At 32.7% G+C, this 25,901-nt stretch overlaps 1 protein-coding gene across 1 annotated transcript in view; it reads right to left on the bottom strand.

Moving 5' to 3' along the window:
- Window positions 1–25,901, bottom strand: part of AGTPBP1 (ATP/GTP binding protein 1) — a 130,041-nt gene that overhangs the window by 54,500 nt on the left and 49,640 nt on the right. The window contains exons 10-14 of the mRNA XM_025049711.1: window positions 25,468–25,676; window positions 23,782–23,959; window positions 11,372–11,469; window positions 7,316–7,432; window positions 806–1,521 (exon numbers count right to left, since the gene is read on the bottom strand). Coding sequence (XP_024905479.1) covers window positions 806–1,521; window positions 7,316–7,432; window positions 11,372–11,469; window positions 23,782–23,959; window positions 25,468–25,676 — 1,318 coding nt within the window. The remainder of the gene's footprint in view (window positions 1–805; window positions 1,522–7,315; window positions 7,433–11,371; window positions 11,470–23,781; window positions 23,960–25,467; window positions 25,677–25,901) is intronic.

Here is a 25,901-nt window from a genome sequence, read left to right as displayed (position 1 = left end):
GGGGTATCATTAATCATATACTAAGTTGCCAAGTAAAAGTGATTAATTTACCACATGTTAAAGATAAAAAAATAAGATACAGTTGTTGCCTTAGAGAAGCTTAGAGTCTAAGGGAAATCAAATATACACAGCAATGTCTTCCTTTATCATTAAATACTACAATCATAACAAGAGCATATAAATGTTTTTATATACTGGTAAGCCATCATAACAAAACCTTAACCATAATCACTGAAAATAGTCAAGTCATATCAAAACTGTATTGATATGCCAAATATTCACTAGCTGGCAATAGTTAATATCATCTGTAATTTCTAAAATTAATTGGCAAGATTTATAAAGTTACTGCTTTTATAAATCCAAAATTTTTATATTGTATATTTCTTCAAATTTTACAACAAAATAATGCTGTCTATATTGCTATTTTTAAATTATATACCTAAATCAAGTTCAAAAGATAATCAAATTACTAATTTAATATATATTACTAATGTAATATTTATTCAAAGATTAATAAATCTGTTTTTATATATGCAGATTCAATTTAAGTAAAAATTTTCCAAATTGTCCAATGATCGGGGTCTACTATGTTCCACTTGAATAAGCAACAAGCTTAGGAAATAAACCAAGTAAACCCATAAGAATAATTTCAAAACAATGTAAAATCCCCAAAGCAGAATAAAAAATGACAGTAACTTTAATTTAGAGTAATTTCCTTCATAAATACCCAAAGTAGCTTTTTTAAAAGTATGCCTCGTATTTTGACAATGGTCTTGCTTAGAGGGAAGAAGGAATTGTAACTCACCTTTGCACACCATAAGGCCTTTCTAAAATAGGCTCTTTGAATGGAGGCGGAATGTGACCAAAATAATCAGGATAAGCCACCTCTGAATATTCTGGGACTGACTTTGTGTTTTTCACAATCTCAATGTAGAGATCTGAGTCATGCAGCGTTGGTCCATCAGAGACTTCAACTGATGCTTGTTCCACTGACGAAGTAGACTCAGTATCTTCGTCATCCTCAGTTTCAACTCCAGTACAGCATAGCTTCCCTAGCTGAACTGTTCTTCCCTCAAACAGAACATTTCCACAAGTAGTCATGTGTGGGCATGCTTTAGCGCATGTAACGACAGTAAGAGGGAGGCTGTAGTCCTTCTTCATTTCTGCAGTAAAACCCGGGGCTGTTTGAGAAGGAATATTCTGCAATGTAATTCGGTCCAAGGCCTTCACAATATCATTGTTTAAGCCATGGACTGAAGAAATAGTTCTATTTTGATCACCTAGTTGCTGTTGTAATGTTCTGTCATTATCTTTAATATCTTCTTTTGCCAGATCCATAAAGGTACGTTTCTTACCATCTTCATCTCCTTTAGGAGACACATTCGCCTTCATTACAACTCCTTTTCTTAAATTGCCTGAATTCCCAGATGTTTCCTCTCCTGCCGTAGGAACAACAATAGGACCACGTATTTTCCCCTCAAATACTAAAGGTTTTGGTTCTTTGGAGATTAAGTCATAGTCCTTTGAAAATAAAAAATATGTTTAGTCTTTTATCTGTATGTATTAAAACATGTTAACAAAACTAAGACCATATTCATTTTATGTGCTGCTCCAGAAACCTAACATTTGAAAATTTTAAAGATGGATAAAACAGGGTATGTTTTAATTTCGCTAATAGAAGACAAACTATTTAACCACGACAAAATTCATTACACATATTTTACTTTTTCTATTATAAAAATGCCTATATATAACAGAAACATGGGAAATTTTAGAAACATTAAAAGACATTAAAATCATCCAAAATCCTATTAAAGAAAACATAGTAACAAAATTGTAGTTCATTAATTCAACAAATATTTACAAGTGTCTATTTTCTACAGCATTTAAAGTGTCAAAGGTTTTTGCCAAACACAATTTCAGGTACTTAAGACCATCAGTTAAACAACACAAAACAATTCATCTCTTTTGCAGCTTACATTCTTCCACGAAAGGAGTGGAGAAGACTGACAACACGGTAAATAATAAACATGATGTAAAGATATTTTATGGAACAATAGAAAGGTAAAGTGTCATAGCAGAAAAAGGAGGAGAAAGGGGTAACATGAATTTGGGAGTGCCAGGGGAGGAGAGGTGGGTTGCAACTGTAAATGCCATTGATTAAGGGAAACCTCACTGAAATGAAACACAAGCGGAGAGAGAGAGAGGACTGCAGCACACAGGTCCCAGAGTGGGAGAGCGCCTGGTGTGTTCAGTGAACAGCAGGGAGGTTAGTGTGACTGGGAGAAAATGAGCAAAATTAATTCCAACAGGTAAAGAGAGCCAGATACTGCAGGGACTTGCAGGCTATTGTAAGAATTTTGATTTTTATACTGAAGGTTTGAGGAGTTTTTCCAGATCCTATGGAAAAACAATTCACAGATTCCAAAAGACATTGAATCCCACACAAGTTTTAAAAACAGAACAGCCACACCTGGTCAACACTAGTGGAAAATGGCAGAACATTGAAGCTAAAGAAATTATCTTAAAAATCACCAAAAACAATTTCTTATGAAGTGAAAACATACACTGATCATACATACTACCCAGCAATTTCACTTGTACATATTTACGCAAGAGAAATGAAGGAATACTTCCACAAAAAGCACTGCACACTAATGTTAGTATCAATCTTATTCACAGTAACACCAAACTGCAAACATTCCAATACTCATCAATGAATGAATGGATAAAGAAATTGTGATACATTCATACAATGAGATAGTACTCAGCAATAAAAAAAGAACCTCTTATGCAATAATGTGAGTGATCTCAAAAATATATGCTGAGCAAAAGAAGCCTTATACAAAAGAGTATATACTATATGATTCCAGTTATAAAAAGTTCTAGAAAAGGCAAAATTAACCTGGAGTGTCAGACAGCAGATCAGTAGTTAATTGGGCAGGAGATGAGAAGACTGATTTAAAAAGGGCCCAGGGAGACTTTCTGGAGTAACGGAAATAATTCCATATATTGACTGGCTTGGTAGTTACATAGTTGTATAAATTTATCAAAATGTGTTGGACCTAAATATGCACAATTTATTGCATATAAGTTTTACTTCAATAAAGTTAATTTTTAAAAATCGGCCAGAGGAAAAAAAGGCTGAGTTTCAAGAATGATTACAGAAAAACACTTTCAGACCAAAAGACAGATAGACAACAGACAGAGAGATACAGTCCAACACTAAAAGACATAAATCAGGCAGACGGAAAGTAATTCAGATAGAAGGTCTGAAAAACAAGATGAAAAATTAAAAGGTAGTAAAAATGTGGGTAAATCTTAAGCAATAAATATAAAACACAGAGTTGTACCATCACATGGGTTTTTTTTTAAAAAAAAAAAAAAGCCAGAGTTAAAATATAAATTAAAAGCACAGAAGTTGGTTTGGGAGGTGATTATAGTTAAAATACTCTGTTTCCTTTTAGAATCAAGAGAAAGAAGAAAGAAAGGTCCTGATTAACTTCAGAATTTAGTAAATATGTATGTAACAGTATCAAGAGTAACTAGAATCATTGTGTCTATGTCAATGCTCAAACTTACACTTTAAATAAAAATGGTTTATTGTATATAAATTCTAGCTCAAAAAAAACTGATTAAAATAAAAAATAATAGGACTATATACCTTTCAAATTAATAAGGGTGAAAAAGTGAAACAAGAAAAAAATAGTCCAGATGAAGGCAAGGAAAATGAACAAAAATATAGAGATAAATCAAATGAAAATACAAAATAAGATCTCATAAAGACAAATCCAAATATAGGAACGATGTTATGTAAATGAACTAAATGTCTCAGTTAAATGGCAAAGACTCAAACTTGAGTTTTTAAAATCCAATTATATGCTGTTTAAAAGATACACAACTTAGGATATCAAAAAGTTGAAAGTAAAAAAACTTTAAGAGATATCAGGGAAATATCCAAAATTAATGTAATTACATTAATATTTTTAAAAAACACTTCTGCCTTAAATTCTTAAAGACAGTCCCTTCATAATAATAAAGAGTTCGATTCAAAAGGAAGAGAAATCAATTTATATTTATATACAATAAATAAGCCTCAAAAAAAAAAAAATCCAAAACAGACTTGCAAAAAGACAAGAGACGTTTGCAGTCATACTGAGAAATTTTTAACACACTTTTCACAATAACTGAGTATAGGAATAAAATCCATAAAAATTGAAAAGAAGTTCTCAACACGATTAGCAATTTTTCCTAACAGACGAATATACAACTGTGCCAAACAACAGCCAAAAAATGCTTTCCAAGGACACAGAAATAGTAACGAAAGTTGACCTTATTTAAAATCATAAAATAAGCCTCAAAAATTTCAAAGGATTATAATAATTAAAAAATATGTCCTCTTATCCTCCTACAATATGCTTAAAATCAATAAAAGGATAAATGAAAAATTAGAAATTAAAAAGCCAGCTTTAACATTATCAAGGAATCAAAGAAAAAATCATAATGGAGATAAAGTTTCAAAACCAAGATAATGAAAATACTAAATATCTAAACTTATGCAGCTAAACAGTAATTAGAATGAAATTTATAGCCTAAAAATATGAATACTGTAAAAGAAGAAAGGCTGAAAAGTACTGGATGCTTATCTTAAGATGATTATACCAAAAAGAAAAAGAAAGAAAGATAGAAAAAAATGAATGAACAAAGGCAGGAAAAATCAAGACATGGCACTGATATGCTAAATGATCAAGCATATCATTTAGAAATGTGAGGATTAACTTCAAAAACATGCTAAAAGTAATTGTAAGAAATAGCAGATGGAAAGGGAACTACAGTTTTCTTGATTAAACTATGTAAAACTTTTTGACACTTTAAACTCTGCCCATGCAAAACTTTAATAAAAATTTAAAACCAAATTTAAAAGAAGGAAGAAGGAAAGAAAAACAAAACATAATAAACGTCCATATGGTAAATGTCATCACACTACCATAGATGTGTGAAAAAATAGCTGTGAAAATGCAGAATTTTGACACTTCCCATATTCTGCCATGAAGAAACAAAAGCAAATAAAACTATAATTTGTCACTACGAATAAATAATCATAGCTTTTAAACCACTACAGTAAGTTTCCCTCAAAAAGTATGTTGATAATTATTTTAATAATTCCATATGTTGCCTTTAAATGCATTCATTTTGCCTCCATCTGGCCATTGAATAATAGCCTTCATACATCTGGCAACAAAGTGGGTGGTGTTCAGGATTCAAACACATCAACTAATTTTAAACTTCACTAGTTGATGTTGAAAATGACATGCAAAACCAAGTAGAAAAAGTCATAACCAAAATTAATTTTATTTATGTTTAATATTTCATGATCTGCCAGTATCTGACATGATGATGGCTGAAAAAAAATCTTTCGAACACTTCCTACCTGGAACCGACTAATATTTTTAATTCTCAAAAGTACATCACTTAAATACTGCTGCCTATATGTAGTTCCAACACAGTACTTCGAAAAATAGACTCAAGTATTTGAACAGTGCCTTTTTCTGAAACTTAAAAATGAGAAAGATAGTCAATGCCAACGCAACTACTTTAGAAATGATTTTCCAATTATGTAAATAAGACAATGTGCTATTACCCATAACATATGCTAAAGAAATAGAGCTAACTATTCCACATAAAACTTTATGGCAAAATAGAGAATACATTAATAAATATGTACTATCTGAAATGCCTGAGTAGCTTTTTTTGCTTAAATACAATAAAAAGGAGTACTCACTTGGGAAGAAGACTTTTTAGAGTTCTCACACTCACACCTGTCCTTACCATCTAACCCTGGACACACCAAGTCTGACCAAAAGGAGGAACCTGCTCTAGGAGCAGCCAAATTAAAGGACAGGTTGGCCAGCAGTTCATAGGTACCAGGGAGGAAGCCATCTAGGGTAGCCTACTCTGGGTGATAATAGGCAAATATATAAGAAGAACTTATCACTATAGTCCACAAGAATGAAGAACTGGCTTGTGAAAGAATGAAAATCAAAATACTGGCATTCACACTCATTAAAAAATTACTCTGCTCTATCCCTACAATTTTTAAAAACATTATATAGTTCTCATATGCACATAGAGAAGAACACAGGTGATTTCTTCACACAATAATCAATTCTTTCCCCAAGTTCCTTCCACAATATTTTTCTGCTATGAGTTAGCAGTATTTGTTATCTCTGGAGTTTTATTTTTAAGTGGTTCTTACCTGGGCAAAAAGGTGTTAAAAGAGCAGCCAGATACCTCCTGTAGGTTGAATGGAAGAAAATCACCCTGTATCCTTTCCCAAATGCCTCTTCCTACCTTCTTCTTTTTCTCTTTTTAACGAATACTCTCTCCATTCTGCCCTTTTTTAGTACCCCTGATTTCAGAGTACCTTTCCATATACCCCAAATCTGTGGGGGTATAAAGACACTGGGGAAGGGAAATGGAGGGCAACTTGCTGCTGCTTCTACTGCAGCCAAAACTCATAAATTCCTAATGAGAAACCTGAATAATTAGAACTGTGAAAAGTAAACATTAGCTAGCAAATTTTTCTTTTATTTCTCACATATAACCTTCATATAGTAGCAAGAACTAAATAAATCTGAGATTATCTGGTTCAAATCCTTTATTTCAAGTCCTGGGCAGTTGCAGGGACTTGAAATTCAAGGACCCACCACAAGTGAGCAGCTCAGTGAGAATAAGAAACTAGATCTACTAATTGCCATCAATTTAATCAGCTTTACTTGCTGTGTAATACAGTCTGAACTCCAGTAAATAAATGAGGGTAAGATGTTAACAAGAAATCACTCTCTCTATGAACCAACTTAAGATTTAAAGACTTCAAGTTGTCCTCTCTTCCCTACATTCCATGATTTATATAGTAACTATCAGGAAAAAATTACTCAACATGCACAGACTATATTTTTAATACCGCGGTTCCTTAGCTCTCATCTCCCCTTAGCTGAATGCAACTTATACAAAGAAGGCTTTAAAATAAGATTTTGAAATGCTATTTTAAAGATTATTTTTAAAAGAGTAAAAAGCTGTCAAAATAATAAAACAAAGTGACGAAAAAATTAAAAAGCTAGTCTAAAAATTAAACGAGCTAGTCCCCTCATTTTACAGAATGTGGAAGTAAATGTCCAACGTCATTCAGAAAAGCAATACTACTTTCATTTTTTAGAAATGAAAAGCAGAATTAAAAGTTATTATAGTACTAAGAGATTAAAAAAATAACTTTTTCTTAAAATCAGTGAAGATGCTGAATTTTCTATATTTATACCTGAAAATCATCAACAAGCTCAGGGAAAAGGTGTTCATACATTTTAAGTTCTTCTATCGTTCGTCCTGGTTCTTGCTGGGGTTTTAGTTTGTTAATATCTGTTTCAATGTCGTCATTCTGAAATAATAAAAATGGCATGTCACCAGTTAAGAAAAACATAAAACTACAGCTACATTTTAGATTTAAAGTTTTCCAAATTATTAATTACATGTAATTAGAGAATAATCATTGAATAAAAGCTATATTAATATTACTGTAAATTAAAATTTGCTTGTATTTTGGGGTTGTTGTTGCCTCGCTGTTTTGGTTGTTTTGCTGTGCTTTGTTTTTGTCAAATGTTATTCTAATATAACATGGTGTTTAGGCTCCTCAAAATAGAAACACTAGTGTCAAGATCAAGACTAAAGTATGCTTCCCCCAATCTCTCTAATTGCCATCATTTTGATCATAATTAAAGGGCAGCTTAAAATTTAAGAAAGCTAAAACATACATATACGATGGTAGTGGTGATAATCAAAATAACTAACATTTATTGAGCACTGAAAATATGTGAAGCACTATGCTAAGGATTTTACATGTATTATCTAATTTCACCTATATAAGAACATTATGAAGTAGATAGTATCATTACCTCCATTTAACTGAAGAGGAAACTGAGGTACAGAGAGGTTAAGTGTCTTACTCAAAATTACACAGCTGACAAAGAGAGGAGCCAGGATGTAAAACTAGTCAGTGATTTCAGAGCATGCAATGTGGGTCAACATAAATGCTCTGCCTCAAGAGAGACTAATGATTGTCATGCACTCTTATATTAATTACATGGTCAACAAAGTATCCTTAGAAAAGCTCAATGTCACCATCCCCTATGTTTTTCAGGGGAAAGAAAAGTAGAAGTGGAACAACAGCCAGAAATGACTTCTATGCCCCTTTGGGAAAGAAGAAGGTAAATTTAAAGGAGAAGTATGACCTCAGAGAAACACGGTATGCATCCAGAATTCATTTGGTCTGTATCTGTTCAAAGAGTTAACATACACCATGATGGGAGGATGAGTGTCAGTTTACTGATCATCCAAGCTATTCTCTAGGACCCTCAACAACTCTGGCTTTACACAAATGCAAATTCATCACTACCTTCACTGATGGCTAAAGAGGATAATAAGACCACTTATTAACTTGCAATTGATATTCATTTTTAGTTTTGCATTTATCTTACCACCAGAGTCAACTACTTATTTTTTGGCCTTAAATTTATTCTACTATGCTTCAATCCTTAAAATGCTTTATATACATGTATCTGACTATATTTATACATTTTCATATTAATAAGTAATTTAAAAGAAAAAATATATTATGTATTTCTCACATTTCATTTTCAGGAATATAGCTATTATTTGTATAACCAATAAAAATTTTCCCATTGCCATAAATAATAAAAACTGGTTTACTGAATGAGTATCATGTTAATTATTATATCGTTATTGTATAATTATTACATGAATATGTAATTTATCTTAAATTATGCACTGATGAATCAAAAATATAATTTTCTTGATCAGTGTCTAATAGACAATGCTTTCAAAATTTACAAAATTTTTTACAGACACATTATTTTCTCTAGCCATACTAGCTCAATATTCAATATTATTTTGTAAAAATACAGCCTTACATAGTGACTCTCTGCTTTAAAAAAAAAATTACCTATAAAATGGGCATAATGAGAAAAGAAAACTATACTTTAAGAGGTCAATAATAGGAAATTTTGTGTTTTGGTCTAGCGAAAAAGATGAAGAGCTACTGACGGACACAGAAGAAATAAACAAAACAACCTTCTACCACTCCTTAAAGCTCTTCTGAAGTTGAGGGAAAAAATAATGCACTAAAGTTTATATATTGACAAATCCTGGTTATCCGGAGACAAGTCTTCTAGAACCTCCAGGTTTCTATAAATGTTCCAAACTGAAAAATTTGAGGCAAAGAGAATGGAATCACAGTGGTGAGGAAAAAAGAGTCTCTAGAACTCGAACCACAACAGAACACAAATATTATACCCACTACAAGTAGCAGGTTAACCTGAAGCATAAAAGAAGTGGTGGAATTTAGGTAAAAAGGAAAAAATAAGGAATGTCCAAATATAACAGCCAATGAGAGGAAAGGCAGGCAGTGGTAAAGAAGAAAAATAAGATAATACAACTCAGTAATCTGAAGGAGCCAACAATTCTGTAGCCCTCAAAGAAAAATATTTTATAAAATAGTGGAAAAGAGAGAGAACATTCACATGAGACTGCTTTATTCTGAATCCTGGTCCCACCTCTTATAAGCTATACTGATAACCTTTCAGTGCCTTGTTTTCTAATTAGCCCTCTAAAGCAAAGGTAATAATACCATATACCTCATAGGATTTCTATGAGGATTTAATGGTTACTATATGTAAAGAGCATGGGCTAGCATAGGATTAAGCATTCAATAAATTCAATCAATTACTTTTCTTATAACTGCTGTGTTAAAGTAACATGAGGAAAGGTGAGCAGTCATGGATACTCCAGGGAATAATGGTGTCAACCACTGGATTAGTCAAAGAGTGAATGTCATAAAAGACAAAGAAATCTGTGATGTTCTAAATTAAAGAAGACTTAAAAGACAAAATAATTAAATGCAATACCTGATGCTAGATTCTATACTAGAGAATGGGAAAATATAATAGAGGACATAATTAGAATAACTGACAAAATGGAACATGGATAGTGTTATATCGCTATACATTTATGAAGGTGGTAACTGTACTGTGGTTATGTAAGAGAGTATCACTAGTTTTAGGAAACATATACAGACATATTTAGGGGCAAAGGACCATGATATTTATGTAACTTACCCTCAAATGATTTTTTAAAAAATTTTAAGCATGCATTTATGCATTAATCTGGGAAATTTTACCACCCCTAAACACTCACTTCCCAAAGAACCCAAACAACTGATTTTAACATAGCTCCTGTCATCCAAGAAAGATTTTACATACAGAATTTAAATTTCCTGAGCTTGGATCCTTGGATATTTTCACTTACATCAAGTCCATAACCATAAACACATAGTTACCTCATTTTTTTATTTTTATTTTTTTGCCTTGACAAAGAGAACCAGCACTGTTTTTCTTCTTTGTAGCTTCTTGAGTCCAGTATGCAGACCATCATGTTACCAGACTGGCTAACTTGACAATTTTGCCAAAGTTTGTGTTGGTCATATTTGGTGATAATAAAACTGGCTGTGTATCTGCTATTAAGATAGAAATCTCTTTCCAGTATCTTAGAATCTATCTCCAGAAAGTCAAATACTCAGTATATCCCAATTGTGATGTAGCATTTCAAGACAAAAAGGGCCAAGCAGGTAAGAGTCTAATGAATCCCCCTCCCCCAGAAAAGCATTGAAAAATGAAGGCATTAAGCAGACATTTTTCTACATTTTCTGCTAATATGGCCCCTTCTACCACTAAATAAAGCAAAATATAAAGCATCTAGACTTGTAAAAGTGCCATAAAATTCTGAAAACTCACCTGCCTCTTTACTTAACATCTCATGTAATAATAATTTTTTCTTTTCTCAATTCAATAAACACTTTTGTCCATTTCCTTCTTCAACTAAAACTTAAGAAGCATTATGTAAACACTAATTCTTACCAAGAAGCCATCAGTTATAGATTACTTTCCTACTATTTTGTATCCACAAAAGATTGTTGAAAGAGAAATAGGTTGCCACTTCAATTCTCAAAACACTTCACTTCAAACTTAGATTTCTTTAGACTTTAAAATCTAAGTCAGAAAGGTTAGATAAAATCTTCCTGGTCAGAGAGAGTTAAAATAAGTTATTTTAAGGCCCTTTTCAGAGCAATTCATTCAAAGAAACATTATTTTCTCTTTCAGTAGCTTACTGTCTATAATCAGCCATGATAAAAAACATGTGGGCAAAAAAATTAATCTACCATTAGCTATATGTATTTACTCAATCTTTCTTTTACAACTGAGTATGCAATCTGTAAAGGTGACTAAAGACAGAAATTGATACTAACCTTAAAATTTTGATCTAGGTCATCTTCATTTTCAGTTTCATTTTCAGCTTCTAAATCAATATCATCGTTGTCATCACTTTCATCTACTACGTCATCCACTGTGATACAAAATGTGCTATAAGTAAGTAGGTCAGAGGTAAGCATTCTTCAACATGCACATCCAAAGGCAGAATGTTATATATGTAAATATTTCAATCACCAAAGAAAAATTAAATAAAATTTCTTATTAAAAATGTCTCTAAGGTTGTCCAAGGTGTTGAAAAACCTAAGAGATGAAGTGAAAGTGCTTTAAAATTCGGAAAAGCACTGCAAAAATGAATGAGTTTTTTTACTGTTTGTTTTTAAAAATTAATAATGTAAAAAAAAATCAATGTCTATTATTGCAATAGCCTGAGTGAAACCATCTTGTTTTCTATCTGTATAAATTTCAATAAATCATTTCATCCCTTTACAATTCACTTGCCATTTGTTTCAATGACTACCATGTGCCATGTATTGTGTTGCGTGCTGGGAATTTTTTAAAAGATGTATTAATATAATCCTTGCCCTCAGGGAGCACATGAAGTTAAAGAGCAGAAAAGAGTTAACAAGTAATTATATTATCTTTTGATATAATATCATTATGTATAAGATACAAAAGATATATACTGATGAAGGCATATACTTAAAAATGCTATGGGAAAGCAAGGGATGGAATAACTACAAACTGCTTGAGGACAAAGGGTCATCAGTGATCACTTCACAAAACAGGTAATAATTAAGTAGTATCTTGAAGAAAACAGCTTTCTAGGTAAAACGTAAGGATGAGTGAGTGTGACTTTTAAAGAAAGGAAATAATAATGCTAAAATAAAGAATTTAGATGACATCATCAAAAAATAATAAGATAAAGCATGATTTAACTTGTATGCTTGGGAAAGTATTAAAAGAGGCAAATAAAAATGAGAAAATGAAGGGTACAAAAGGCCAAGAAGTTTAGAATTTTAACCTATGAAAGATAAGCACTGAGGATTTTCAAGGGGAGAATAAATTAATTCGACTTACATTTTTTCAAAAAATCACTCTGGCAGGTATGAGAGAGGGAGCATATATGTGGAAGACCAATTAATAGAGAAAAAGACAATAACTGTCAGTAATGAGAATGAAGAATGAATATGAATTAGAGAAAAACTCAGGGAACAGGAGGACATGAGGACCACAGATGTGGGCAAGACAAGGAAAGAAGAGTAGAAAAGTACTTTAAGAGTACTCCTGTAAGTAACTGAGTACTTTAAAACAAAATATAGACTATTTTAAAAGGATACTTTCCTAAACTTTTTTATTCTTTAACTACTAAGGAATAACTGACAAACAGAATTGTATAATTATTTAAAGTGTATAACGTGATAGTTGATATATAAACTGTAATATGATTATCAAGATGAAGATAATTAACACATCTACCAACTCACATAGTCAACACTGTGTGTCTGTGTGTGTGTGTGTGTGTGTGTGTGTTAAGAATGCTTAAGATTTACTCTCAGAAACTTTCAGGTATACAATACTATGTTATTAACTATCGTCACTGCACTGTACTTTAGATCCTCACAATTTAATCTTAAAACTGAAAATTTGTACCTTTCAGCCTCATCACCCCATTACCACTCTTGCAGCCCCTGCCATCCAACATTCTATTGTTTCTATAATATCAGATGTTTTTAAAGGTTCCACATATAAGTAATACCATACAATATTTGTCTTTCTCTGTCATATTTTACTTAGCATAACGTCCTCCAGATTCATCCACATTATTGCAAATAGCAGGAATTCCTTTTTATATTGGCTGAATAATATTTATATATCTATCTCATACATATGATAGATATATCTATCTCACATACAGATATACGGATATAATCACTTCTCCTTCATCCACTCATCCATTGTAGAATATTTAGATAGTTTTCAAATCTCTGCTACTGTGAATAATGCTGCAGTAAACATGGCTGTGCAGATCTCTGAGATGATAATTTCAATTCTTTTTGGATATATATCCAGGAGTATGACCGGTAGACCATATGGAAGGTCTATTTTTAATTTTTTGAGGAACCTAAATACTGTTTTCCATATTAACTGTACCATTTTACATTCCCACCAATAGTGTATGAGGGTTCCATTTTCTCCACATCGTTGCCAATATTTACCTCTAGTCTTTCTCACAATAATCATTCTAATAGGTGTGAAGTGATATCACATCGTGGTTTTGATTTGTATTTCCCTGACACCTGTATTTCAGACACCTACTGGCCGTTTGTACACTTTGGGAAAATGTCTATTCAGGGCCTCTGCCCATTTTTAAATTGGATTATTTGCTTTTGTACTACTCAGCTTTATGAGTTCTTTGAATATTTTGAATATCAACCACTTATCAGACATATAGTTTGCAAATATTGTATTGTTTCCTTTGTTGTGCAGAATGTCTTTAGTTCGATGTAGTCCCACTTTTATTTTAGCTTCTATTGCCTGTGCTTTTGATGCCTTATTCAAGAAATCACTGCCAAGACCAATGTGAAGGATCTTTTCCCCCAAAGTTGTCTTCAAGGAGTTTTACAGTTTCAGGTCATATTTAAGGGTTTGATCCATTTCGAGTTAATTTTTTGAGTGGTGTAAGATAGAGGTGCGGTTTCATTCTTTTGCATATAGATATTTAGTTTTCCAAAAACCATTTATCAAAAAGACTGCTCTTTCTCAATTGTTTGTGATGCCTTTATCAAAAATTAGTTGACCATGTATGTATAGGTTTATGTATGCGCTCTCAACTCTGTTCCATGATCTATGTGCCTGCTTTATTTGAGTACCACACTGTTTTGATTACTATAGCTTTGTAATAGTTTAAAATCAAGAACTGTGATGATTCTGGCTTTGTTCTTTCTCAGTATTGCTTTGGTTATTTGGAGTCTTTTGCGGCTCCATACAAATTTTATAAGTTTTTTTACATTCCTGTGAAAAAAGTCATTGGAATTTTGATAGAGATTGCATTGAATCTGGAGATCATTTTGGGTAGTATAGACATTTTCACATTATTAATTCTTTTAATCAGAGAACATGTGATACCTTTCCATTTATTTGCATACTCTTCAATCTCTTTCTTCACTGTCTGATAGTTTTCAGTGTACAGGTCTTTCGATTTCTTGGTAAAATTCATCCCTAAGTATTTTATTGTTTTTTAATGCTATTGTAAATGGGATTGTTTGCTTAATATCTCTTTCAAATAGTTCTCTGTTGGTGTACAGAAACACAATTGATTTTTGTATATTGATTTTGAATCCTGAAACTTTACTGAATTCGTGCATATTCTAACAGTTTTTGGTGAAGACTTTAAGGTTTTCTATAAGATCACATCATATGCAAAGAGATAATTTACTTCTTCCTTTTTGAGTTGGATGCCTTTTATTTCCTTTTCTAGACTAACTGCTATAGCTAGGATACCCAGTACTATGTTAAATAGAAATAGCAAGAGTGGGCATCCTGGTCTTGTTCCTGATCTTAGAAGACTTCTTTCTGTCATTGAGTATGATTATTTATGGTCTTTGTTATGATAAAGAATGTTCCTTCTATACTTAGAGTTTTTATCATGAAAAGATGCTGAATTGTGTCAAATGCTTTTTCTGCATCTGTTGAGATGATCACATAATTTTTATCCTTCATTCTGTTAACATAGTGTATCACATTTTAATTTGTGGATGTTGAAACAGCCTTGCATCCCAGAGATGAATCCTATTTGGTCATGGTGTATCATCCTTTGCTTTTGAACTGTTTGCTAGTATTTTGCTGAGAATTTTTGCAAGTATGTTCATCAAGGATAGTGGCCTATAATTTTCTCTTCTTGGCTTTGGTATCAGGATAATGCTGGCTCTATAAAATGAGTTTAGAAGTATTCCTTCTTCAATTTTTGAGAGTACTTCTGTGTTATCAGTTGTAATATGTCCTCTTTCATTTATATTTTATTAATTTGAGTCTTTTTTTTTTAGTCTAGCTGAAAGTCTATCAATTTTGTTAATCTTTTCAAAAAACCAACACTTAGTTTTGTTGATCTTTTCTATTTGTCTTTCTAGTCTCTATTTCTTTTATTTCTGCTCTAATCTTTACTATTTCCTTCCTTCTGTTAACTATGGGCTTAGTTGGTTCTTTTCTGGTTTCTAGAAATATAGTTAGGCAGTTTATTTGTTATCTTTTTTCTTAATGCAGGTGTTCATTGCTATAAAATTTCATCTTAGAACTGCTACTGCTTCATCTCATAAGTTTTGGCATGTTGTACTTCCCTTTTCATTTTTTTTCAAGATATCTTTTTATTTCTTTTTTTTCTTTGACCCATTGGTTGTTCAAAAGTGTATTTAATTTTTCAGCTTTACTCCTGATTTCTAGTTTCATACCGCTATGGTCAGAAAAGATATAACATATGATCTGTCCTGGAGAACATTCCCTGTGCACTTGAGAAGAATATGTATTCTGCTGCTATTGATGGAATTTTCTGTATATATCTGTTAGGTTCATTTGGTCTAAAGCATCATTCAAGTCCATTATTATCTAATTAATTTTCTGTCTGGATTATCCATCCACTGTTCAAAGTGGGGTACTGAAGTCACTTCTATAAATGCATTGCTATTTCTCCCTTCTCATCTATTAATAACTGTTTAATAGATTTAGTTGCTCTAATATTGGATTCATATGTTTATAATTATTATGTCCTCTTGATGAATTGACCCATTTATCATTATATAATGACCTTGTCTCTTGTTATAGTTTTTGACTTAAAGTCTATTTTGTGTGTTGTAAGTATGGCTATCTCTCCCTTTGATTTCCATTTGCAGAGTGTCTTTTTCTATTCCTTCATTTTTAGCCTACTAGTGTCCGTAAAGCTTAAATGAGTCCCTTGCAGACAGCATATAGTTGGGTCTTGTTTTTTAATTCATTCAGTCATTCTAAGTTTTTTAATTGGAAAATTTAAACTATTTACATTTCGAGTAATTATTGATAAAGACTTACTATTGACATTTTGTTCATTGCCTTGTGATTGTTTTGTGGTGCCTTCGTTCCTTTCTTCCTCTCTTGTTGTTTCCTTGTGAGTTGATGATTTTTGTAGTGGGATGCTCTGATTCTTTTCTCTTTATCATCTGTGTATCTATCATAGGATTTTGCTTTGTGGTTACCATTAGGCTTTCATAATACATTTTACAGTTAGTTATAACTACCTATTTCAAGCTGATAACAGATTAACCTCAATTCCATAAAAATGTTTTATCATGTACTTGCTCCTTCCCATAATCTGTTATCCCAATTTAAATATTTATATTGTGTATTCATTAACAAAATATTGTAGCTACATTTATTTTTAACACTTTTGTCTCTTAACCTATATGCTAGAGTTCGAAGTGATTATACACAACCACTTTGATACCAATATATTTTGAATTTGACTATATAAATATGTGTGTGTGTGTATATACACATACATACACACCTTTATCAGTGAATTTTGTACTTTAATATGTTTTCATGTTACTAAGCAATTTTTTTTGTTTCAGCTTGAAGAAATCTCTTTAACATTTCTTATAAGGCAAGTAGTGATAAATTCCCTCAGCTTTTGTTTTTCTGGGAAAGTCTCTGTCTCTCATTTCTGAAGGATAACTTTGCGAGGTAAAGTTTTCTTGGTTAACAGCATTTTTCTTTAAGCACTTTGAATATATAATCCCACTCTCTCCTGATCTGTACGGTTTCTGCTGAGAAATCTGCTTATGATCTTATCAGGATTACCTTGTATGTGAGAAGTCTTTTTTCTCTTGCTGCTTTCAAAATTCTCTTCACCTTTTTTTCGAGAGCTTGATTATACTGTTTCAATGGAGATCTTTCAGATGAATATGTTTGGGACTATTTGAGCTTAATGTACCTAGATGGCTGTATCTTGCCCTAGATTTGGTAAATTCTTGGTCATTATCTCTTTAAATAAGTTTTCTGTCCCTTTCTTGCTTCTCCTTCTAGCATTCCGTAATAAAGATATAGTTTCACTTAATGGTGTTCCATTATTCACACAGGCTTTCATCACCCTTTTTCATTCTAATTTCTTTTTTCTCCTCTGACTGAAAAATATCAAAAGATCTGTCTACAAACCCACAAGTTCTTTCTCCTGCTTGACTGAGTCTAATGTTAAAGTTCGTGATCACAGTTATATTTTCTTCAGATATACAATTTGTTTGGTTCTTTCTATAATTTCTTTCTCTTTGTTGAACTCATTTTGTTCATGTATTACTTTACTAAATTCATTGAGTTCCCTATCTGCCTTCTCTTGAATTATATTAGCTTTCTTAAAATAACTATTTTGAATTTTTTGGATAACTCACAGGTCTCCATTTCCCTGGAAAATTGATAGTATCACGTTTCCTTGATTTTTCATCTCTGATGGTTTTGTGTTGATGTCTGCATATATGAGGGCACAGTCACATTTCCGGCCTTTTTGGACTGGCTTGGGTGGAGCAAGACTTTTAACTGGAGAAGGTTCTGAGAGCACTGGCTGGGTAGGATGTAGTATCTTTGCTCCTTATGAAGGCAAAGGGGCATAGTCTCTGTGTAGCTCCATAAGCTGAGGTCAACATCAGCAAAGTCTAAGGGGGTCTTCTGTGGCTAATATTACAGAGGTCTTGCAGGTGTCAGTGGTGGCTAGGGCTATTGGGATCCTCAGAGGCAAAGGTTGTTGGATTCATCTTGTTTATGCCCACAGAAAGAAGTCCAACCAATGGGATTTCTCTTGGTACCTCATCTGGTAGCAAAGTAGGGGTCCTAGGATCAGGTGCATGCAAAACTACCAATGTCTGGGTCCTGGGGTACAGGTGCACTTGCCGTGACAGTGGCATTGGTGTCTAAGGTACAGAATGTGCAGATCTTTCATGGAAAAGGGGTCTGGTTCTCTGGGGCTCACTGTAGTGACTCCAGATAGGGATAGATGCAGCTGCAGCCTGGGCCCGCAATGACAGCTCCACGCCAGTGAGTCAATGTAGCAGGTGGGACTCCAGGCTGCTCGGCAACTGGGATCAGCTTTGGTGAAGACTTGGGAGACCTTGAGAGCAAAGGCTACCAATGTACAAAGGGATGAGACTTGCCGGGGTCCCCCTGTTCTCCTTTTCCCAATGGGAAGAAATTCCTCTGAGGGAAACCCCCCTGGTGCCAAGCTGTTCTGGGCTGGGAGATGGGTTGACGTAGATAAAATTCTTCCCATACTTTTCTATGCGGCGGTCCTCAGTTTTTGAGCTCTGCAGGGGTTTTTTTGTGCTTCTTCATTGTAGTCCAGAGTTATCTCTGAGATATTTTCATGGATTTGAAGTTGGCTGTCTTACTTTTTTACTGTATTTCTGGGAAAGACGAGCAATAAGACCTCCTACCTCTCCATTTTGCTGACAATACCTTTACTCTCTTTTTGACATCCATTTCCACTGTAACTTAATTTAGTGAAGAGGAGAAATTCCTCCCCACCCCACACATATCTGTCCTCCTCTCCTCCCTTTTAATAACAGAACTTCTGAATTTTAGCTAGATGTCAGATTCCAGGCTCCCTCACAGTAGTTAACAGTCCTATGGCCAATTTCTGGCCAATGGTATGTGAGGCAAAGTGGTAAAGACAAATTCCAGGTCACTCTCTTCAAAAAGAAAACTGTCCTCTCCATTTTCTTTCATTACCATTTTCTACTTGCACACAAAGAAACCACCATAGGAAATGATAAAAACAAAAAGAACCTGTTTTCTTTGATGACCTAGTGGAACAGAGGCCTACTGCCCAGGATCACCTACCCATCTTCTGGAAGAATATGTGAGAAAAAAAATCTTCTATCTTGTGGCAGTGTAGCAAAAGGGCTCTAGAGACAGAGTACCTAGAGACAGAGTATCTAATCTTGGTTCCTCTACTTACTAGCTTTCTAACCTTGAGCAAGTTACATAAGTTATTTGTGTCTCATTTTCTTCATCTGTAAAATGGAGATACTCACTAGTAGTGTTCTTGTGAGCATTCAAGGAATTAATAAATGTAATGTGCCAGGCAAAGTGTATATGCTATTAAAATGTCTGTTATTACTGCTGTTGCTTGAGTGACTATGATACTATCCTGCATTACTTTGTAAAAGCAGCTCAGTCTATCCTAATACTGGTACCAAATTGCTTTAAATTCTTTTGGAAATAGACAGCAAAAAAATAAGTATTCATTTGCATATGGTAACTTCGGTCTATTTATGCCAATGTACTAGCAGCAGTTAGTCATGGATAAACACAGGAAGAACTGACATTTGGAGAAGGAACTGTTAGAAAAAAGAGAGGGGTTGAATTCAGAAAAGTCTATTGCAAACAAGAAAGATGACTGCTTGAATAGGGAGAAAGGAAAATGCAGTTAAGCATCAGAGAGAAAATATATTTTTAATTTTTAATAAAACCTTTCAAATAGTTGCCTCTATATGGCATTTGCCTTTGGTTTTATACTACAGGTGTGATATGCCATTTAGCTTAGGATGTCTGAGACCTTATGCTCCATTCCGATGATCTATTCATATACCTAAACCAATAAATAATTATTATAGTTTAATTATATAGTTAAAATCAAGGAATATAAATCATTCTTTGTTGTTAGTTTTTAAAACGTTTTTGGCTCATCTATAGTAAAAACAAAAATACAGAAAAAAAAACTTAAATGTCTTTTAATAGGAAACTAGTTATATTTGTATGATGTAACAATTAAAAAGAATGAGTCAGCACTTTCTATAAGGTTTTAGAAAGTATATTCCAAGACATTTATTTTGCTGTTGCTATTGCTCCTGTAAACGTGATTTGCTTTCCCCTTATGTTTTCTAACTGGTTTTTGTTGATATATACATAAAACACACACAGAAAAGCTAATAAATTTTATTCGTTTAATTGGTAAATAGTACTTCATTTAACTTGTATTTTATCTAACACACATTTTATAATTGACTTGATTGGATTTTCTACGTAGATAGTATAGAAATGTCTTCCATGGACTTTATCTCAGTCTTAATGATTAAGACCTTTCCTTTCTCTTACTGATTTGACTTGGAGCTTTCAAAATGATGTTAATTAATAATGGTTGAAAGAGGCATCATCTAACATTTATTTACTATTTGCAATGTTGGCTATTAATCTGAGTTAGATAATACTCAGTTTGTTTGGGAAATATTCCTGGATTCCTAAAGAAATTTTATCTGGAGCTAATAATGATTTTTATTAACTCCCTTCATGCCATTTACTGAGATAATCATTGGTTTACTATAACCCACTGATGATACATTTTATTAATTACAGTCTTAATATTACAATGAACCTACTTTCTTAAAAATAATCCTTACAAGTGTCCTATACTTGTAAAAACTGTTCAATTTAATGTTATTATTTTAGAATTTTTATATTTATTTTCATGAGTGACGACAATCTGTAGGTTGTTTCAGGTTATTCTACCAGGCTTTTATTTCTGCATCATGTTGGCTTCTAAACTTTCCCTTTTTTTCTATGCTCTGGAAAATAAAGTATAGGAAAATTTCTTGAAAGGTTGAAAGAAGTAATTTATAAAGTCATCAGCATTTGGTGTCTTCATTGAAGGTAACTTGACTGCATATTCAATGGCAGGTTTTCTACTATTTAGGTTAATTTTAGTTATTCATATTTCCCAAAATACTGTCCATTTCAATCATATTTTCAAATATATTAACAGAAGTTATCTTTAGTATCCACTTAGATTAACTAAACCACCTCTACTTAATTTGCCAAGAACTTACAGGGATTTTAAAATCACCCATTAACACAGTTTCTATTCATTTTCCCTTATTATTCAAATCATTATAGCTTTATCTATCTTTGCTCTAGTATTTGGCACATTATCTAGCTTGTATAAAATCTATGCTATCTCATTTTATAAATTCTGTTCGGTATTTATATTTTGTATGGTAGTAATACTGTCTTTCTTACCTCTTTTGAACCAGAATATCAGATACACATTTGTTGATCGTACTTTCAAGCTTTTCATCTTGCTGTTTTAAGAGTCTCCAATATGTGTCAGCTACTTACATTTTGTTTTGTTTTTTTAACCCAATCTGAAAGTCTCTTTTTTTAAATAGTATTTTATTCATTTATATATCTTTTTACTAAAATAGATTTGCTGGTTCTTGCTTTGTATTTACCACTTTCAAAATTTTGTGCATCTTTGAAATTTCCCTGCTTTTCTATAGCAGTGATGGATAGATCCTTTCAAGAGTTTTTTCCCAAGAAAAAACACATAAATAATTTCATACAGAATTTCAAAGTGTTCACAGTCTGAAGTCCATCCGCGGATTCCTGTGGTTCATCAGACCCCAGTCTAAGGATCTGTTTAGTATTATATAATGAACAATTTGTAATGTTTAATACAATTACTCTGTTACCATGCCCTTCTGCATTCTTGACATCTTAATTCATCCCTAGCCTGGCTGGAGTAACATTTCATATAATTACTTCAGAAAGGATACTTCAGAAATATACTTCTGTACCCTTACATGCCTAAGAATATGTCAACTTCACATATGAAGGGCAACTAATATGGGTTCAGAAATCTTGAGTCAGAACTCTTCCTTCAAATCTCCATAGATGTTGCTTATTTTGGGGTATTTAATATTCAAGAAAATAAGTCTTGAGGCCAACTCCATTCATCAACAAATGTTAAATACACACATATCTCATGCAATCTAATAGATGCTGAGAATAAAATGAAGGGAAAAAAACAGCCGTTCTATCTTCATGAAACCAGCTGAGAAAGGTATAAAAATAACAAAAATTTTGATAAATGTACAGAAGCCTGATATGTGAGAAAATAACAGAAGACAGATAGTATTTTCCTTGTGTCTATGCAGTTGCTGCAAGAACTCTTACATTTTAGTCATGAAGACTTGTCAGTCATTGTAAATCTCCATTTCTAGTTCAGCGATCCATTAGTCTGAGATGAGTCACAAAAGGAGCTCTAGAAAAATATCATGTCATTTTTTCTCATGCTTGGTGAATTCACTGCACTAGAAGTCAGCTTTCCTTATCCATGCGATTATTCTGGACACTGTATAAAGGAGACTATGAGACATATCCTATCTCTCTTCCAGAGCCACTACTTGCATGTCATAGAGAAGTATCACCAGCTCTCTACCAGTTAGAACCACCACTTAAACCCCCATAATTGTACACTGAGATTCAGGAGAGAATGAGACCCAACTACTCCTTGACCATGCCTCAATTAGGTGCTAGTGGTATCTCAACTAGGAACCAGAGATACTGCATTTCATATTAGGGTGAGTAGAGAGTGACGCTCTACTTTAATCTATCATATCTCTGTCATGTTTGTTCCATGTTCTATGTTTGTTTCATGAGAATGCCCCTTTTAGTACCTAGTTTTCAGATTTGGTACAGGTCACCCCTATTTTAAAGGTCTAATGGCAATTTTTAATGAAATAGAAAGAAGGAATAAAATTATTTTTACTTAGCTATCTTCCTCAAGTCCCATAATTACTCTGAGACTTTTAAACCTTGTAAAGGAAGTTTGTGAATAATCCATTTGGATATTTTGTGTAGATTAAACTTCTACTTTAATAATTAAATATTTAAAAATAAAATCATAATAGTGTACTCTGTAATATACACCATTGATTCATCTGTCAATAAAACCAATTATAATTACTTCAAAAATCTTTTAAATCACTTATTTCGAATAACTGCTTTTAAATATAGAGGACTTTCGATTTTTTTTTTTCAAAAAAGTGATCAACTGACAAAAATACTTCAGAAAATCTATTAATAGCCTGGACTACTTTCTTTTTTCCATTTTGTTAGATCTTATCAAAAATAAAATTCTACTTTTTCCCCACATTAAGAAGTTTAAAATCTTACTTCCTTTATATGTACCTATAGAAAAGAGCAAATTGCCAACTTCTGATAATTTCATATGTTAAGCATAAACTATAACTCTTTTGGTGATTAGGTAATTTAACTTAAAAAATGAAGTTCATGAAAAAGCTACAAATGTAAGCCCAAATAAAATTACCTAAACACTTAATGTTTATATTCTTATACTTTGAAATTTTATGTAACTATCAAATGATGTTCCTATATGATGCTTAAATTTTTGCACAGTTCACATTTACATATATGTAACATTCCATGCTACTGCCCTTAATTCCTAGACCTTACTTTCTTATATTTAAAGAAATATTTGTTAACTAAAATATAAGGTAAAAGTTCACTGTGTTCCCTAAGGCCTTCTTTTGCTGGGGAGTTAGACAAAAATCAAAAAAAATAAAAGAATAAAAAAAGTCAACTGTCACACAATTTCAAGAATGACTGAAAGCCAGCAGTAAGCATGTGGTCCTACCTTCAGGGGGTAAGTTGTAGAGCTGGGCCACAGGTCCAGTCACAGGAATAACTGGCAACTGGAAATGGAAAGAACTTTTAATCGTTGGAAGTGGCAGGCGATTTTTGGGGAAACACTTCCTCATTATCAGACTGGAGGTGTTGACAAGAGGATCAAGGGTCCTGACTGCCAAACATTCCTGTTTTTTAAGAAAAGAAAAACAATGTTCCTTTGGTGAACAATTGAACCAATTTTAGATTACTTTAGAAAAAATACATTGATAATTTTCAAGAGACAAATAGCACACACACAAAAAGCAACATTTTATCATAATCATAAAATAGCTTTGACTATTCAGAAGTTTCTTTTTGTAAAGAACCTCATATGGCAAACTGCGTAGTACTTTTCCTTGAATATTTTAACTAAGCAGAAATCAGTAAAATCTTTGGTACCAAAAGTCACCAAAGCACTAAGTAATATATATGAGTGATTCAGAGGGCATTTTGCAAGCATAGCACACAAAATTAAAAAAAAAAAAAAAATTAAAAGAAGAAAAAAATTAAGTAAGAAAGGTGTAAGAAATAAAATGGAATATTTAGTTGAACGTTTCTCAGAATTTTATCAGTTATCACGCAATAGCACCTCTAGTAAATAGTTTTAAGAGTCTAATTTGCTGTCCCAGTATCTAATCTTAAGAAGGGCTAATACGTAGAGGGTTTGAAAGTGTATCATATAACACTATCATTATTATTATTATTATATTACTATTATTATTGACATTCAGATGGCACTTTAATACCCTGTAAAATTTTAATACAAATCTTCACATGTGACCTGTCAAAACAGATGAGAAATTAAGGCTCACGAATGTTAAGTGGCATAACCAAAGTCGCTCAACGTTTCCTCATTTCTCATATATCCATCACTGCCTACATCAATAATAAAAACAAGTATGTATGATTGATCTAGGAAAAAAAGCTAAGGGTAAACATAAAATATATGTTCTTATATCTTTATTCTCATTTACAAAGGGACTGTTTGTTGTAAGACCAAGAGGGCACAACCGAAATAATTGCCTGGAATTTTCAAAAGACAGTTTTCTTTCTAATAATTACAACCTTCTAAAGACAAAGGGTTGCGCTACAACATTCCTATTTCCCATAGCTGACAGTCTTTTATAGACAATAGAAGGAATATTACTAAAGACAGTGCCAAGAAGGATTGTGCTTATGCTGGCTGTCAGAAGTAAGATCCCCAACTTCAGGTTTCACTTTCATACCTTCTCTGTTTAAAAATGCCCTATCCAGGAGGGAGATGTTGAAAACACTCAAAAACGACAGAACTGTCCTGCTGATTTGCAAATGGTCCATAAATACTTATGAGGGAATCATGCAAAACTAAGTATAGCACATCCTGGAAAACATGGCAATATAGAATCCCTTCCAGCCCACTGGACAGATTTATATGTCTTCCTTTACCTATGGGAAAAAAAATCTCATATTGCAGAGATATGCACTAAGCATTTTCTCCAATCGGTCTGCAACCACATGTAAGAAATGATTATGCCTTTTGGTTTTGGTTTTCAGTTTTTTAAAATACATTTATTGTACTTTTTAAGTATTTTTAGAAATATTAAGTTTTCTTAAGAACCAAATCATATTATTAATACATAATTACAATAATAGGAAGAAAATTAAAAAAACTCACTTGTGAAGTGTTATAGAGAATTTTCATCCCATTGGCATCAATAAATGCTTTTCTTCCCAACTTGATGTTTGTAACACTTTTTAAACTCTGTAAAATTCCTTTCCGAATGAGCATGTTTCTATGCCGATTATCATGGCGGTGCCAATCTACATAAATTGTTAAAAGGACTTGGACATATCCTCTGTCTACCGCTCTCCTGGCATTTGTTTCTTTAACAAAAGAAAATTGAGAAAGAATATTTTTTTAAATGATAGAAGAAAGTGGTAGAGTAAATCAAATTAGACGGTTAAAGGGGGTCAAATATAAGGAAGGTAAGGGGAGGCTGAAGTGGGTTAAGGGGATCAAATATATGGTAGCTGAAGGCACCTGGACTTTGGGTGGTAAACACAATAGAATATACAGATGTCAAATTATAATGTACACCTGAAAATTAT

This window comes from Pteropus alecto, unplaced genomic scaffold (genome assembly GCF_000325575.1).
Source record: "Pteropus alecto unplaced genomic scaffold, ASM32557v1 scaffold206, whole genome shotgun sequence".
NCBI lineage: Eukaryota > Metazoa > Chordata > Mammalia > Chiroptera > Pteropodidae > Pteropus > Pteropus alecto.
Note: the sequence above shows the minus strand (reverse complement) of the source record. Positions and strands in the feature narration are given on the sequence as shown.